The sequence below is a fragment of the Hipposideros armiger genome, unplaced genomic scaffold (assembly GCF_001890085.2).
Source record: "Hipposideros armiger isolate ML-2016 unplaced genomic scaffold, ASM189008v1 scaffold_5, whole genome shotgun sequence".
NCBI classification, from domain to species: Eukaryota; Metazoa; Chordata; class Mammalia; order Chiroptera; family Hipposideridae; genus Hipposideros; species Hipposideros armiger.
Window position 1 is genome coordinate 882,364 of NW_017731355.1, and position 18,668 is coordinate 901,031.

Here is an 18,668-nt window from a genome sequence, read left to right on the forward strand (position 1 = left end):
GCTGCCGTGAGCTACCGTGAGTGGCCAGCAGCCAGCGTGAGCTGTTGTAAGCCACTGTGAGTGGCCATCCAATGGCTGGCAACCGACTGTCTCACCCAGGAAGAGCGCAATGATCACAATACCAACATGGGCCAGTGAAGCGATGTCCTCCACAACTAGACTGAACAAAAGGACAGTAACTTGTCTGTTCCCCTTCCCTGATTCCCCAATAGTGTTCCCCTCCCCCAATTCCCCAATAAAAATTAAAAAAAAAAACCTGACCCTGAATATAGCAGCAGGAATAAGACACTCAGCTTCTAAAGGGCCCAGTAACTCAAGGGTTCAAAATGGTTTCATATCTTTTGCCTTTAAAGCTGCTTTTGGTTGGGACAAATAAAGAACAACACAAAGTCAAACTCCCCACTTTAAATCATCAGTAATTCAACAAGCAACAAAACTCTGTGTTTATAGTATCAACTTGACTCAAAAAAAAATCCTAATTAACTTTCTTTCAAATAAAAAAGGTCTTGCATTTTCACATAATCCATCAGAGCAATTGTCATTTTCGTAACAGCCAGCTCAGCCCCTTAACCCTGTCACAGAGTCAAAAAGAAGACATAATGTTGGCCTCAAGAGTAGTCAGGACAGGGCCAGCAGAGTGGCTCAGTTGGCTAAGAGTTAGGTTAAGAGTGCGAGCTTTGAGCAACAGGGTTTGATTCCCACATGGGCCAGTGATGCTGCGCCAGAGCTGAGCTGTCGTTGAGCTGCCAACAGGTGGCAAGATGGCTCAGCTGGTGAGAGCATGTGCTCTTAACAACAAGACTGCCTGTTGGATGGTGGGCTATGTCCACCCGCAACTAAGACTGAACTCAGCACCTTGAGCTGAGCTGCTGCCTGGATGGCTCAGTGGATAGAGCATGCACTCTTAACAACAAGGCTGCTGGTTCGACTCCCACATGGGATGGTGGCTACACCCACTCGCAACTATGATTGAACTTTGAAACAGCACTTTGAGTTTAGAGGCCACGATCTGCCGTGGTGCAGCCAGATGGCGACTGGCGCCCTCCACAACTAAGACTGAAGAACAACAACTTGACTGGTCCCCTTCCCCAATTTCCCAACAGTGTTCCCCTCCCCCAATTCCCCAATTTTAAAAAAAATCAGTAGTCAGGACATTCAGCCTTGTTAATTATCACCAGCACATACAAGGGCAAGCGGAGGGACGAGAGGCATTTCTCATTCAACCAAAAGCGACAGATGTTTGTCAAACGCATCTCATGTGGAGAACAGCAAAGGGATAAACATAAGAGAATTCCTTTCTTCAAAGTGTTTACAATTCAGTTACCGGATAGACATAATATAATTAGAAAAAAAAATGTAAGATAATCAGTTAAAATTAAAGAATTTCAAATTAACCTGATTCAGGTATTCCAAACGACTTTTAAATCAATTGTTAATCTGGGAATTCCCCATTGCTTCCAATTACATGCTGTTGAATATGAAAGTAATGACACAGGCTAAAGTCATTCTTTTTTCCTATAACCATACCAGGTTAGCTGGGGAGCTGCCAAGCACTCTCTGTGACATGGAACAAAAGTCAGGGACATAGCTCTAAGTGTGTCTAAGTGTGTCCCAACACAATGATTGCTAAGAGTGGATACTCTGAATTTTTTTTTAACTTGAATTACATATGGTTCCCTCCAAAAGGATCCTAGATAGTTCTGGGAGGCCACATTGCTATAATATCTCTAGCTAAGCCTCTGAGACCTTTGGTTACATCCCACAGTGGCTGTTATTCAGCCCAGGGAGATGCCAGGGCATTTCTACCCCATTTCAGTAGACTCTCAAGCCAAGATGGTCCCTTGTCCCCAAAACGGGTTCCAAAGGACAGAGAACCACAAGGCTAACCTAATCCCACTGCCTTCCTCTCATCTGGGTGACTGTTCCATGAACTACCTCTCGTGTTACACATCTTCAGTCTCTCCCCATCCGCTGGCTTTTCCCCGGAAGCCTATAAATTCGCTCCAATCTTCGCTTCTTAAATCTTTCATGGGAATGCTGAGCTGCCCTCTCATCTCCTCACCTTCTATAAATCTCTTGACAGGACAGCCTGTGTTCACTTGCTCCGCCCCTTTGTCTCCCTTTTCAGCTAAAGGACTCTGACACTGCAGCTTCAGCTTGCTGTCTTTATACCAGTCAGCAGCAAGGAACTCAAGTCACCAGCCACCTTGTCACTGCTGTGTGATCTCTAGGCTTTAAGACATTAAAACTGCTGCCTTTGCCATCTGCAGCCGCACTCTCCCAGAGCCTCCCTCCTTCTCTGGCTACTCTTTCTTGGTCTCATTTGTGATGCTCTACTTACCCACCTATTCATAAACATTTGCATCCGTAAAGCTTTGGTCTTACCTCCCTTTCTTCCTCTACTCACTCTCACCAGTGATCTTATTCACTTGCGTGGCTTCTCTAAAGCCTATTCACGGATGTCTCCCAAATCTGAAACCACCAATTCTCTCCCAAGCTCAAGACTCATATTTTCCAACAGCCTGCCTCGCTTCCCTATCCAGGAGTCCCACATGCATCTTAAATGAACCCTCAAACAACTCATTGTCTTGACCTCCAAATGTGCTTCTTCTCTTACTTTGTTTCAATGAGATTTTCATCCAACCAGCTGTCTATCAAAACCATGTAATCTTCACCCCCATATCTAATCTAAGGTCTATAAGCCCTGGATTCTATCCCCAAAACGTTTCTTACATCCTTGTGCGTTGCTGGAGTTCAACCCCTGAATACCTCTTGCTTGGCCTGGTCCACAAACTGCTAACTCATCTCTTTCTCCCAGTTTCTCTTCTCCCCTCCCCTCCCCGCTCCCATCCCACAGTTCTCCCTTCCACCTTAATTACAGCTACTTGAGCAGGAGGGAAATAGGTAGAAATACAGTTAGCCCTGAGAGACTGGCACATTTCGCTAAGTAAGCCCCTGGGAATCCAATGCAACAGTAAATGGACTGTGACTTGCTGGCCTAAAAGATAAATGAAAATTTTCTTAGTATAGTAAATGAGGTCCTCTGGGATTAGGCTCCAACCCAGTTTACCTGCGCTCTCTCACTCCCCCAGATAATTTCTACACATGCATCACAATTAGCCACAAAGCATTCCCTCCACCGGCCCAGCACTTCGGGTACTCCAGACCTGTGCTCGTGCTGTTCCCACTGCCTGGAGTGCACTGTGCCTGCCCCCTTCTCACCATGCAGATGCTTTCTCCTATTTCCAGGCCCAGCTCAGTGTCATCTAATTCTTCCTGCCCCATCAAGTGGAGTCATTATCACTTCCTTCAGCACTCCCATACAATTACGGTGGTACCCCTCTCCTAGCACTTAGTACCCCACTTACTTATGTAACTGTGACTGTGAGGTCATCTTCATATTGCAAGAACCCGGTACAACACAGGTACTTATTCTATGGTACAAATTCAATAAACAAACATCCATTCACCTGCTAGGGCTGACCCAAGTAAAGAGATGATTTTGCCCTGCCAGGGCCTTAGCCTGTTGCCAAGACCAAACACAATGGGACAGGACGATTTACTGAGATGTCTGTTTGTCCTTTCTTCCTACTGCTGCTGCTGTTATCAGCATTTTTCCTTCTCCCTCCCAAGAAGGTAGACAGCTGGCCGTTTGCAGTTCTGGATTCCTTGGCCAGAGTCACATGAGATTGTTCATGGTTTTGGGTATTGCAGGGTCATAAATGGAAGTGGCAAGGTACCCACAAAAGTTCCCATCCAGACAGTGATTTGCGAAAGGTCTCTGCCATAAGGGAAAGGACGTGAATATTCTTTTCAAGACCAGGAAAGGAATGAGTTTGAGGGACTCTGTCAGAAACCCAGGCCCCGTTCCCACTATGCCTGAATTTGGGGGTGGGAGGGTTGGGGGTACTCCAGGAAGCTTACAGTGGATGGACACTCTGTACTGTGTCCCAGAGTTATGAGCGGTGTGAACCGCTGGGAGGCAGGGGTCATCTGACTTGGCCTAGACACTTAGTCTTCAGCTGCAGCATATCAGACTGTGCAGCCATCATGATGGTGCAGACTGGGCCCCACCCCAAATTTGTGGCACTGTATTAGCCTGGAATTCTTATACAATCCCATGGAGGGATTGTATAAGGACTGAGATGGAATTTTCCCTCCAGCCAGGCAACTAAATCAATTTAGAGAAATAAGGGAATGTGACCTAAAACAATATTGTGATCTAAAATTAATACCTACCACACAATGCTCATTCAAATCCCCAGGAATGTTACAGGGTGCCTCAGAGCATCCTTGAAACAGCTTTGGGACATAGTATTGTCCCATTCTTACTTTGAACACACATGATCTTAATATATCAAGATGCTATTATACAGGCAATGAAATGTCTTGACAAATATCTGTTTAAAACCATTAGAAAGTCTTCTTGTAGTATGTGCTGCGACATATTCCTTCAAATCATATTGGATGGCAAAGCCAAAGGCTAAATCAATCCAGGATGACTAATTACAGCTTTTCAGGATAGAGGATCTAGGAAGCAAGCTCACGTTTAGGGAAACACAGTTCTCAAGCATGGCCACCAGGTGGCAGAGTGACTCTGTCCACCAGAAGCATATCCTCCACTTAAGCTCTGGCACCTAGGGTTTGTTACAGAATCCAGGAGACAGTTAACATAGTAGAGTTAGGAAGCCTGTTTCCAGAGGACTCTTCTCATGAGGGGTTTATTCTCATATCATTAATATTCCCATTTTCTAGAGGCAGGCCCTCCAAGAGCCTTCGTGAGGCCTGCGTAGCTCTCAGATATTGAACCCACAGCTCAAGGATCTGCCTCCCATGCTTGGTGGAGAATCGATATCTGTGATAAGGCCTGGCCCTGCTGGCTAGCACAAAGTGACCACTGAACAGAGGTCTAATTTGAAACCTCCTCAATCCCAAGGGCCTGACAGAGCCTCCAAAGAGGAAACAAGGAAAGACAAGCTCAATGTCAAACATTTCATCAAAGGCAGGCTTAACTGCCTCAGTAATGGGAGTATAGACTTTCAATTACACTTTCCTCACTCCTGTCAGTATGGGTTAGTGCACTTTCTGTAGGGGAGACTGGAAAAGCCACAGACAGCAACCTGAAAATTGCCATGAATTCGTGAGAGAAAATAAACAACTAATTTGATATTAATTTGAGATGACAAGAAAATTTATTCAAAGAAACGTAGAAAATCTCAATGAAAGAAATAAGGACAGACATAAATAAATGGAGATGATATATATTACCTATGACTGAGTGGCTACCAAGTTTATTTCCCTGGCATCCACACACAATTCTGTAAGCTGCCATATACTTTATAGTTAATCCCTTTTTTCTTAAAGTAGTTGAGTGGGTTCTATTGTCTACAATAAAAACCCTGATTATTCACTATGTTGTATACCTGAAACTATATAATATTGTAGGTCAACTGCAATTGAAAAAAATTGTAATTAAAAGAAAAACTGATGCTATTTAACAGATACCCTTACGTGAGTAAGATAAACACTTTACTATTAACAGTCTTTAATTTTTATGTAAATTAGTATTTTTATTCTCCAATTATTTTTTTAATGTGTTGTTATATAAAACACAGATTAAGGGGGGGAACCCTGATTATTACAGAAAACAAGGAAACAAATGGAATTGCCAAATCATTCTATAGAAAAAAAGATAATCAGTGGGAGAAAGAGAGGAAACTTCGGGGAGGTTAGTGAAGGAATAGCTAATGGATTTTAGAATTGGCACATCTAACATTCAGTTTTAAGCTGTTTGTGCTGCTAAAATATAAACTTCTTCAATCATCCCAAACCACCAATTGGTCCTCTACATATTCAAATGTCTTTCAAATGAGTGGATCATATGTGTTTGTGTAAAATGAAAAAAATGGAATCAGTTCCTCACCTCTGTTAGTACAATGAACACACCAGAGTAGCCATCACAGTAAATGTGCAGAAATCAGGAGATGCTTAAAAGTAGGAACAAAGAATTGGAAGAAACTATGATAAATTAAGCTCAAGGAATTCGATTTCTATGATTTGTATGAAGGATGATGTGGGAGTAAAGAACTTGAACTGACCTCTGAGTTACACAAGGATAAGCTGCTTGTAGCCCAGTGGTTCTCAAACTTTGCTTATGCATCAGAATCACTGGAAGAGGCCATTAAAGCAGATTGCTGAGCTCTGTGAGTGTTGCTGTCGGTCTTGTCCCAGTAACACAAGTTTTGGCTAACATTAGAATATTTCCTTTCTCAGCGAGGCAATTATCATTTCAGGCTTTATTATCTCAATGTTATCTAAAGTTTTAAAGAGGCATGGGGGGGCGGCCAGTTAGCTCAGTTGGTTAGGGCACAGTGCTCACACCACCAAGGTTGCCAGTTCGATCCCCACATGGGCCACTGAGCTGCGCCCTCCACAACTAGATTCAAAAAACTACCCCACTTGGAGCTGATGGGTCCTGGAAAACCACACTATTCCCCAATAAAAAATAAATAAAATAAAAATGTTCTGATCACAATAGTAAGTATCACTCATATGTTCTTGATAGAAAATATTGGTTGTGATGGTATGGATGATAATTTCCAGATAATAGTAGCCCATTTGGCATAAATTGACATTCTGACTTTTGTAAAGAAATACAAAAAAAAAAAAAAGAAAGAAAGAAAGAAAAGAGGCATGTGATATTCCAAACAAAAATCTAGTTGAAGAAGTAGATGTTAAAAGTTTCATGAGGAGTATGGTGGATGGGGCTCTAAGATGACCTCCAATTGTGTCCACATCCTAATACTCAGGCTCCTACTTAATCCCTTCCCTTTGAGTTTAGGCAGAATTTATACTTGCTTCTAACCAACAGAATATGGCAAAGGTGGTGAGATGCTATTTCCATGATTTTATCACATAAGACTGTAATCCCTACCTTGCTAGGAGACTCTGTTCCTTGCTAGCTTTGATGATGTAAGTGGCCATATTGGGGAGGTTCACATATTAAGGACGTGAGGGTGGCCAACAGCCAACAGCCAGCAAGAAATGGAGACCTCAGTCTGTCAGCCTGCAAGCGTCTGAATGTTGCCAATACCATGTGAGTTTGGAAGTCGATCCTTCCCCAGTCAAGCCTCAGACTTTTAGATGAGAACCAGCCCTGACTCACACCTTAATGGCAGCCTTGCAGACTCCTGACTCCCAGAAGCCCTGCCCACACTCCTGACTTACAGATCTGTGAGATGACAAATGGATGTTGTTAAAAGCCACTAAGTGTGTGGCAATTTGTTCTGCAATGATAGATAATAAATACAAGGGGAGCACACACACACACACACACACACACACACACACACACACACACAAAACATAATTATGATTATAATTACCACCACTAAATCTAACTGTTGATTCAATGCTAATGAGGTAGTTAGGAAAGACATTATAATGTACCTCTAAAAACCCTGAGGACAGGATGGTAGGGGCTGAGGAGTGAAGGGCTGTCCTGTGGAGAAGTAGGGGAGGGCTGGATACAGGCAGCCTAGCTGCTGGTGACTCTACAAACCCGAGATTGACAGAGCCAGTATGTCTCAGCCAAAATTCAAAGGAATGGTAAAATGGAAGGAAAAAGCAGACTGGCAAGAGAAACATGAGCTGGAGAGCAAGAGAAACAGGGACTGTCAAGATGGGCAGTGCGGAGGGCCTCTCAGGGCAGGAGGAGACAGAGAAAGGCTACTCTCAGAGCCTGGATGGCCAAGGTCAGGACCATGGGCCACCAGGCAGATGAGGTCGTTATGTACGGACACTACCAGAAGATTAAGACTTTTTAAAGCTCAATAACGGATAACCAGCAATTTCCCCAAGCTTACTGACATCATCAGACAGGCTTTCAAGAGACTTCAGAGCCAGGAGGCTGTCAGACTCTGGGGAGGCCACATCCTGAAGCCACATCCACCCAGTGCTACAGCCACATCAGTCATACCCAGAGGCAGGCCCGAAGAGATTACCAAGGGCAAATCGGCAGAGAGGATCCCAGACTATCAATAAAAGAGGCAGTTGTGGTAGCCCCTCTAAGAGCCCACCACTGAAATCTCCCTGGATTATTAAGGTTGCATGTGTGCATGTGCCCCACAAGCCAACAACTTCACTGTAAATGCTGCAAGCACACTTGTGCAAAACAGTAAGCATTGGGAAAGAAAACATCATGATTAATACTTCTATTTAAAATCTGAGTACTTTACCTTTCAGCGATGTCTCCTAGAATTTCTTTCCTAGAGTCACATTGCTAAACAGATCCTTTGGTCCTAATTTTCTATTCTTCACAAGGAAAAATGGATCGATGACTGGAGACCCCATTTCTGAAAGTCAGATTGTTCTTGTAACATGAGGCACACACTACGGGAAGGATCTTATACGAGTGAGGAGACAAATATTTCTTTAATGCCTACTATGTGCACCACCTCATTTAATTCTTGCAACTCAGAGTAAAATAAACCAGAGCCTCTGGGAAGTTTACCTGAGGTTACCCAGCCAGTGGGTGGCAGGGCCAGAGTTCAGGAATCGGGCACCTCTGAAACGCTGGCACCAAGTTCATCAATCTTTCGAAATTTCAATTGAGTTAAGTCAATTGAAAACTTAATTGTGATTGGTAGTATTGGGTTGTTGGAAAAGTCATGACACATTTTTGCAACGAAAAACAGAGAAAAAATACATCATGACTTTTCCAACAACCCATTATGCTTAAAGCAGTATGTAAATATTCTAGTATACTCGTATGAGCCAGGGGAATTTTTACATAAGGTGCATAAAATCATTTTATGTCTCCAACCTTTGCTCCATTGTAAATCAAGCTATAAAACGGGACTTGCTGCATTCCTAAAATTAAAACTTCTCAAGAATGTTATACTCGGGCAATGAGAAAATCTATTGTAAAGGGATGGTATCTATGCATAAATTTAAACTGCCTAAATCAGACGTGCAGAACCCCTAAATGGAAGGATGATAGCTGCGCATAAGAATTTTATTGGCAATATGTGCTTCAGATACTGCCTTAATCGATTAGAAAGAGCTGTCAATGAGTTTTACCATCATTTTAATATACAGATAATCATTATTAAATGGCATAATGGGCATCTTTTTATCAACCCATAATGCTAAATAATAGCAGTTAACTACTAAATAATAGCCTAGTGGTCTAAAAGAACAAATGTCATCCAATTCTACCACTCACAGGAGGAAGTTTATTCCTCCCAAGAGATCTGGCCCATTCCTATTACAAAGCAGAAAGTCAGCTCCATCAAGAAAAGGCTTCTCTGGGCTTACCCAATCAAAGATGCCATGCTGAAATTAAAGCATATGGAATTCTACTCAAATAGGATGAAATAGGATAAATTCTATTTGTCATTGACTTTTAGGCGGTTTCATTCGGATAACATCTAATAAGTCCATCAGTCCAGATTACTCTCTCCATACCCATATTTAGGTTTTCTTCAAGAAGTTAATCCTTGGTTTAAAAACAGGGGGAGGAGTTTGGTAAACAAAACAAGAGCGAGCAGCTTCCCAGACACTTTCTGCTACACCGTCTATAATTACCCAGACTTAGTCAGCTTTTCAAACTGAAAACAAGTGTACCACCCATGTATGTCAAATCAGTAAATCAGTGTGTTTCTCAGAACTCTGGTTACTGTTCTAGAACACTAACAATATCTAAATACTGTCATCTCTAATTGCAGAATTGTTACTTTTCTTAAGTGCAATAGCAGCATGGTGGGGGAGGTTATGGGAGGAAACAAGGGTGCACAGAGGCACATTGAAGCATCAACAGTGACAACGACATGATGTCTTGGATTTGCTTTCAGAATACCTCCCCCCAAAAAAGTAGGAGAGAGAGAGAGGCCCTAACGTTGGCAAAGCAGTGTTAATTGTCAAAGCTGGGTTGCCCGAGTCCATGGGCGTTTATTATACTATTCTCTCTTCTTTTGTATATATATTAAATTTTCTGTATAAACAGTTTTGTTGGCATTATCACCTCAAACCAGAATGAGAAGTCTTTCAACATTATTTCTTTCAAAGAATAAACTCAGTAGTCTTATACCACAATGCCTAGAAATACAGATTTGCATCCAAGTGCTGTTGTTTTATTTTTTTTCAAATTTACATAAGAGTTGCAAGAACACAAAGAACTCCTAAATTCACCACTGTTAAAATTTGCCACATTTTCTTTCCCTCTTCCTTTCCTGTATAACACACATATACATATATATGTGCACATGTATACATTTTTTTCCTTAAACTAATTGCGATTTAGTTGTAGACATCATGTCCCTAATCCCTAAATACTTCAGTTTCCCCAAAGAAGGAATATATTCCCCTCCAAACTGCAGTAAAAACGTTATAGTTAGGGAATTTAACATTGATACAAGGCTAGTGGGCTTGTATCCAATATACAATTCATATTCAAATTTCACCCATTATCACAATATTGTTCTTTGTGGCATTTTTCCCTGTTTTTGGATCTGATTCATTGCATGTAGTTGTCCTTTAGTCTCCATCAATCTGGAACAATGCCTCTGTCATCTTTCATGACACTGACTTTTGTGCAGTGTCTCTCAGCGTGGATTTGTCTGACATTTCCCCCTAGTTGGAGCCAGGTTATACATTTTGAGCACAACAAGTGGCACTGTGTCCTTCTCAGTGCTTCATACCAGGAAGCACAGGGTATCAGTTGGCCTCATTACTAGTGATGATAACTTGGATTGTTTGGTTAAGGTAGTGCACCCCAGGTTTCTCCCCTGTAAAATGACTGTTTCCCCCACCCCTTGCAATTAGTAAGTAACCTGTGAGGAAATTCTCCAAGGATGTAAATATTCCAGTCTTCTTCAAATTTTCACACAATAGTTTAGCATCCATGGATGATTCTTGCTTGAATCAATAATTATTGTGATGGTCACAAAGTAATAACTTTCTAATTTTGTCCTTATTTTTAGTTGGCATCATTTGTACACTTTTTAATAGTTACGATTGGAAATGATTTTACTTGGTTCATTTTCACTCAAAGTCAAGCAATTTTCTTTTCAATCCTGAACATCCGAAGTCCTGAACATCTCAACTAACTGTTTGGCAGAGGTTTGTAACATCTACCTGCTTACCTCTCCCTAAATTTGATGATTCCCTCCCCTGATCTCTCTTTCTTCTATTACCCAAGACTAAGCATAGAATGGAAATTGCTGATCGAGTAGGTAGGATGGGGAGAGAGGAAACTGCAGGTTGCTGACAAGAACATAGAACAGAGGGAAAGGCTACCGGTGGAGGTTGCCTGTGGGGTAGCAACAATCAGTTTGCAGATGGACGGGCCAAATGACACTAGGAGCAACCATATGGGGACCAGATGTTTCCCTTCTGAAGCTCAATGTTCACAACAACAACCCCAAAGACCCATCCACCCAAGAATTGCCTGAGATTTCTGGGGCCTAATATAGTTACGTATTTCCAACATTGCCCAAACATGACTGGCTGTTCCTAAGAAATTATTCTTATAAACAGACTACAGTGAGTTCAACAATAAAGACTTATATGGAGAAGTATTAATAATGCAACAAATGACATAAATGGAAGAAAACAAGGAAAATACTTCATTATGATCTAGAAATACAAAATGCTCTGGAATACTTGTTGCTGAGGAAACACAGCTCAAATACCTCTAAGTACCACCACTTTATATAATAAGCAGGCTGCTCGTGATAACAGGGATTTTTTTCCCTACTAGTCTCTTATAGTTTTTTCTATTACAATTTTTTTCAATCTTTTAAAGATCTTATAACCCTGAGTTATCCAAATAAAAATACGAATAGCTCAAGGGGAACTGAATTGAAGGATCTCCAAGTCCCATTCCCTGAGCACACACTGAAAGCTAAATTGACACGCTCACTGATTACCCATTCCTCCTCTGGAAACTGCCCATAGACAGCAGGTTGCTCGGACATTTGGACCTTTTCTTTCTGTGTTACATTCTTTTCGGTGAATGTTGTAAGTTTCCAGGCAAACATTTCTAAAACATCTGTGCATTTTATGTACAGTTACATACCACATTCATAAAGGAGGTCCTTTTGGATCCCTTCCAGAAACGACTGGCGTCGAGGAGTCAGATTTTGCCTGGCTTTAGAACCAATCTTTCTCTCATGGGAAATTTCTTGGGGGAGAAAAATGGAGAAAGCAGTCAGCTATAGCCCAGGGCCACACCATGCCCAGGTTTGATGTATCTTAATGAGGCCACCTACTCGCACAGCGACAGGACAGGACTGCCGAAAAAGTGATCGTCGCTCTGTGATCCTGCCTGCCTCTCACCTGTCATTCCCTCACCTACAAAGAGGTAAGGAGGAGGACAGAGAACTTGTTCGAAATGTCAGTTCTCAGGCTAAAGCCCAGATTTACTGAATCAGAGATTCTGGCGGGGGTGGGGCCTGGCAGCCTGTTTTTAACAAACACTCCAGGTGACTATGATGCACATTAAAGTCTGAGGATTACTACTTTAAAAAAAAATACTAATGCCAGCATATTTGTAAAGCTCTTGGGGTCATTCAAATATGCAGCTGGGCTGAGAACCGAAGCTAACCAAACACCTCGATGTGGTGGAGGGGCCCTGGGCTCTACAGCTCCAGGGTCACCTCTAAGTTAACCATAAGAGGGAGGAGAGACTTTAAGGTACAGACCTGGTCAAGGTTTGTGAAGAAATTTTCAGGACACTACCTGACGATACTGCCCTTCTCTTTGTTCCCGTAGTAGGGGCACATAGGGAAGTCTCTCATGTTACTTCTGAATGAGAACAAAAATGAACCAGGTATCCCCTATACTCTGGAAACCTTTCAGAGCTCCAGCTCCATCCCAGCTAAGAATGAACATAATTGAGCCTAAAAATCAGCTCCAGAGCTAAGCTGGTTGAATATCATCGTAATTGTTTCCATAAACAAACAAAACCAATGAGATAAAGTTTGATTCTCCAGTAGAGTTGAATATACCATGTAAGGAAGTAGAAGAAACAATTATCTAAATAAATTGGGACACAGCAGGGACAATTTTTTTCTAGGAAACCAAATATATCACCTTTGCCCAAATGAATACTAGAACGCCATCCCGCTGCATTATGCCCGTGGATACTTCGAGCCCCTTTGCCTTTGCTTTTCTTAAATACCAGAACAGGCCGAATCTAATTACCTTCCTCTTTGTTGAGTCTTACTTTGTTGCCTAATTCTGTTCTTTCTTTTCCTAGACAAAATAATAAGACTAAGCCAGACTATACTTTTTCATAAATCAGCGGAGAAAAAAAAGGAGTCTTGGCCCAGAGTCACTGATTTTATTATAAACACCTGATCTACATTGATTTAATTTAAAAAGGGGAGAACGTGTTGGTATATCCACCCATAAAATGATGGCAAAGTGGGAGGGGGACGGCCACCACCCTTTACTGAGGGCCGCCATTGTGCCCATCACTGCGCAAGAGATGTACAGCTTTGTCCTGACTTGAGAGACAAAGAACCAGAGGACACTTGCCATGGTTCCACTTCTAGTGACTTTCAGAGGTTTAAAATACAGGCCTGTTTGGCTACAAAAACCCATGTTCTCTGCACCATACCAAAGCTGTGTTCTTGGCTGGGATTATTAATAGTTGGTTTAAAAGAAAAATAATACTAAATTATTGCAGAAATGTTGACCCCTATCTTTGTCCCTTTTCTCCTCTCAAAAATACCTACCAAAGGGCGTTTCTAACCAGCACACCATTCATTCATTCAGTGACTCTCTAACGTATGCCACGTGTGCGCTAGAGACTTTGAACCCAGCACCTTCTACATGCTAGGTCTGCAGCAGGTGTGACTGGTGCTTTCACTCTGATTTCCCTCTGAGGCTCCACTAGTACGTATCTAGCTTCCCATGCATCTAACTTAACCAGCTTTCATAGACGTGACTCCATTTCCAAAAGCACCGAGCCAATAAAGCAGTGGTGCCAAGATGCCCAAAGCAGGCCAGCCCAACGCCTTCCAACACTTTCATTCAGTCGTTTTAACCTGACAACCACGCGCTAATGGCGTTCACTGTCCATATTGACCAGACGGGGTCTCTGGCCAGCCCTCAGCTGCCCCCTGGGAACATGGCTCCTGTGGAGCCACAGAGCAGCCTGGCAGTCCAGGCACCCTTATCCCAAAAAGGCAAGCGCGCAAATCCAAGCCAGAACTCAAGACGAACCTTGAACTCACAGCGCCAAAACCTGGCGGCGCCTTGGTGGCAGGGCTCCCGAAAGGCTGGCTCTGGGCCTGAGGGCACTGCCCCCGAAGGGCTGTGATGACAGGCCCCGCTGCCCCATGGCAACGCAGCGTACCCTCCATCTCCGCGCCCAGCGGACGTCCTTCTGCTACATCCCTCCCGAGCGGGCTGCTAGGACCACCTGCGCCTCTCAAGTCCTGCCTGGTAGCAAAGGGTGATGGGCAGAGAGGGGCAAGGGCCCGCCCGGGGGTGAGGGGGGACCCCAGCTGCTGGTCCCGCGAGCCCGGCATAAACACAGGCGTCGGAAAGAGGAGAACTTCCCACCCCTGGGCCCCGCAGCCTCCCACCCGGGGCCTCCACCGCCCGAGCGCACTTACTGTCAGTCGCCATGGTCTGGCCAGGGGCTGAGGGGCGGCCACCCGCAGCTGGGGGACCCTGCGCGGAGCCCAGGCGGGCGCGCGCTCCTCTCCAGGCCCCGCGCGCTCGGGGGCCGCGCTGCGCACAGCCCCTCCCGCCGCGCGCCCCCGCCGCTGCCTCCCGCCCAGCCGCCCAGCGGGGGCCCAGGGAGCCGAGTCGGCTGCAGAGCCCGCTAAACTACCGCGCCCGGCGGCTGACCCACCGCCCCGCCCCGCAACATCCTCACCCCTATCACTCCCCTCCCCCAAGACAATGAATACAGCAACTTGGAAACCAGCTCCTGGCCACGCCAGGGGCACCCTCCAGACTACCTTTCCCACTGTATTCCCAGCTACATTCTTGTTTTCCTGTCACCTTTTCCAGTTTCCACCTCATCCCTGCCTTGAGCTTCCTACCTGTGGCTTGGGACACAAGAGTCAGTGCTCAACCCCAGATGGAAGGAGCAAAACACGAAAAAGAGTTGAGCCTTAGGTGGCAACGCCGAGCCAGGTGCAGGACATTAATCCTCCAGTGCGCAGGGACTCCTGGGAAATCCGCCCAGCATACCGTCCTCATAGGTTCCAAGGGTCCTGTGCTCCTCATGTTACCACCTGTTTTGTCTCCAATGGGACAATAGCGCCTGGCACATAGTAGGTTCTCAGTAAACATCTGCTGGATGGGTGACAATATGACTGGAGGGAGGCCTGCATGAATAAATGAATGAAAGTGTAACTAACTGATTGGATGCTGACCGGATGAGCAGCTAAATTGACAGATGACCATTGGCCAAACCGTTACAGCTCTGCCCAATGACTAGGAATGGACGCCGGAGTCAGTGGATCAGTCTGAATGAGTGAGCCAGACGATTTTGTGCCTCATAGGCCATTCGTGTTTCAGGGGTTTCTGAGCTGAAGCTGTCTGTGAAAGTTGAATGCATCTATCTTCTTGAAGTCCCGAAACCAATTTCTGATGGGCTCTTGGTATGTCAGGGGAGGACTACAGGAGACCCCAGATTCTTTATGTAAACGATCAAATGGCTCAAATGTGTGCCCTAAAGCATATGGCAGTCTATTTACTTCTTACAGATAGAATCTGTTTGATGCACTGGGAAAACACATTCAACCCAATCAGTGGGGCTATCCCAACCCTGGGCGGACCCTGAGAAGACACTGGAGGGATGCACGGTCCGAAGCAGCTCCCACTTGGCTGGGCAGACACAGGAAACAACCAGAAAACAATGCAGGCATCCTTTCTGATGAGGCCACGGAGCACAGACGAGGGAGATGTGGGTATTCTGAGTGGGCTCCACATCCAGAGTCAGTACATCGGGAGTGGAACCAGGCTCATCAGCTTTGTGTTGTTTTTAATTTTTGTGTGTTTAACACAGGTAATTCTGAAGCACCCTCCTAGTTCACAACCACAGAGATCCGCCCTACTTGTCTTTCACGCCAACCCTCTGCAGTAGGCCCCAAAGCGAAAGGATTTTAAGTGGGCTAGACGAGGAAAAAAGAAAAGAAGAATTCAAGATGAGCCTGGAGCTTTGAGCCTACTTGAAGCTCAGGAATCAGGACAGGAGGTTAAGCCGGTTTGAGGGGGAAGACGGTGAGTTGGGATTGGACTCATTTGAAGGGTCAGTAGAACATTTGTGAGGCTCTTTATTCATGAAGCGAAGCTATTTTTCTAAGTCAGGAGGAGGAAAACTGGTAAGTCAAAGTATAAGTTCAATAAATGTATTCTGAATGACTGGCTCATTCGATAGCAGGTTTATTAGCCTGGAGCTAATGTCAGATGAGAAGGGGTTACAAAGTAAGTAGATTTCAAAGAGCTGGAGGTACCAGGTAGAGATAATCCTCTCAAAAAGTTTTGCAAGGAAGGAGATGAAAGGGGACTGGAGAGCTTCGGGGGAGGGGAGGATTGAGGTAAGACTGGGGGCTTTGCTTGGTTTTTAAGATAGAGGATTGTTCAGCAGGAAAGATATTTCTATCCCATATTCAAGTATATAAAAGAAAAAAAAAACTTCGCTTTTCTATAACTAAATGAACTCTCTGGCCCAAGTCCCCATTCTCCTTGTTACTAGGAAGTTTTATTTTAGTCAATTCAGGGTAACCTCCCTCCATTCAGGTTTTTCTCAGGCAATTCACATGTTTTCTCCCCACTTTTTCTTGGGGTTGTGTCCCATTTTGGAGGAAAGGGTTGGATGGCATCAGGGATGTGATGAGGTATCTTGCCCTACGGCACTGTCCCCCCGCTGCAATGGACTTCTGCCTGGACTTCAGAGCTCATCATATCTCCTCAGTCATGGACGGCTTCCAGTTATCAGTCGTGAGTGCGGGATCCACAGCTCTGCTCTCTCACCGGCACCCAAAGCCTCTCCAAGTCTGATTTTTTTCTCCTTGACTTTCCTGTTGCTCTTGAGGGGAGATCCAGCTTTTTTGCCCATGCCATTCAGGGAAATCCATGAAGAAGTCTTAGGCCTTTTCTAACAGGCCAAACAACCATCCCTTTCTTATGAGTCCATTACATGGTGGTGAAGCAGAAGTCTGCCAATAAACAGGATGTTTAATACGATGAGAGACAAAGGTCTCCTTAGTTCTCAATTTCCCCAACGTATCTAGTTTTATCATCCCCCTCATCCTTGGCAACGGAACTTGTCTCTAAGAAAGGGAGTAGAAGGAGTGGATACGGGATGTTTTAAACTACATGTAACTGCATACTGGTGGCCTAAACAGTTAAGAACATCTTATTATCACATATAACAAGGAATACAAAGGTGAATGGTCCCATGGTTGGTTTAGCATCTCATCAATGTCCATGAAGACTCAGATTCTTTCCATCTTCCTATTCTGCCAACCTCAATTTGTCAGCAGTCCACTCCCCCCCCACCCCCACCCCCCCCACACACACACACACGCAGACATATACAGTGTCACAATAAGATTCCTGTAGCACAAAACCTCATAGCCTCACACAACATTACAAAAGTCAGGGGAGGGGGTATTCCTTTTCATTTCTCTCTTTTTATTAGGGAAGACAATCTTTGTAAAAGGCCTCAAAAGCCTCCTCCATCAATTCTAGCTGCACGGAAACCTCAGAAAGCAACTGTCTGTTATTTTCAGCTTCTGTGACATGAGGTGGGTTCTGCCAGCAAGAAAGAAGGGGATAGGGAAGGGCTGTTGAGCACACCATCGATGTCTTTCATTGTCTTCCATACCCGCTGGTAGAATCTCACCTCACTGCTCTCCTTTATGACCCTTCCTTTCTCTATAGAAGTCTATCTCGTAGGGGGCTGGAAAACTGACTCTTAAAAGACCCTGCAGATATATCATTGACAAATATCTTCTCCCATTCCGTAGGCTTCCTTTTTGTTTTATTCATGGTTTCCTTTGTTGTGAAAAAACGTTTAAGTTTGATATAATCCCATATGTTCATTTTTTCTTTTACTTCCCTTGTCCGCGGGGATGTATCAGTAAAAATATTGCTCGGGGTAATGTCTACAAATTTACTCCCTATATTTTCTTCTAGGGGTTTTATGGTTTCAGGTCTTATGTTTAAGTCTTTAATCCATTTTGAATTTGTTCTTGTATATGGCATAAGGAGGTGGTCCAGTTTCATTTTTTTGCATGTGTCAGTCCAATTTTCCCAGCACCATTTACTAGATTATCTTTACCCCAATGTAAATTCTTGCTTCCATTTTCATAGACTAACTGTCCGTATATGCATGAGTTTATTTCTGGGCTCTCTTTTCTGTTCCATTGATCTATGTGCCTGTTTTTATGCCAGTACCATATTGTTTTGATTACTGTGGGCTTATAGTATGTTTTTATGTCTGGTAGCATGATACCTCCAACTTTGTTCCTATTTTTCAGGATTGCTTGGCTATTCGGGGTCTTTTATGGTTCCATATGAATTTTAGGATTATATTTTCTATTTCTGTGAAAAATGCCCTTGGTAGTTTGATAGGAATTGCATTGAATCTATATATTGCTTTAGGCAATATGGACATTTTATCTGATAAGGGGTTA

General features: G+C 43.9%; 1 protein-coding gene across 2 annotated transcripts in view; it reads right to left on the reverse strand.

The window, feature by feature from the left end:
* Positions 1 to 14,731, reverse strand: part of SYT16 (synaptotagmin 16) — a 210,288-nt gene extending 195,557 nt beyond the window's left edge. The window contains exons 1-2 of one of the 2 annotated variants that reach the window (XM_019644417.1): positions 14,628 to 14,731; positions 12,080 to 12,184 (exon numbers count right to left, since the gene is read on the reverse strand). In XM_019644417.1, coding sequence (XP_019499962.1) covers positions 12,080 to 12,184; positions 14,628 to 14,640 — 118 coding nt within the window. In that variant the 5' untranslated portion in view covers positions 14,641 to 14,731. The remainder of the gene's footprint in view (positions 1 to 12,079; positions 12,185 to 14,627) is intronic. The other variant, XM_019644425.1, reaches the window with a different exon arrangement.
* Positions 14,732 to 18,668: the final 3,937 nt, after the last annotated feature.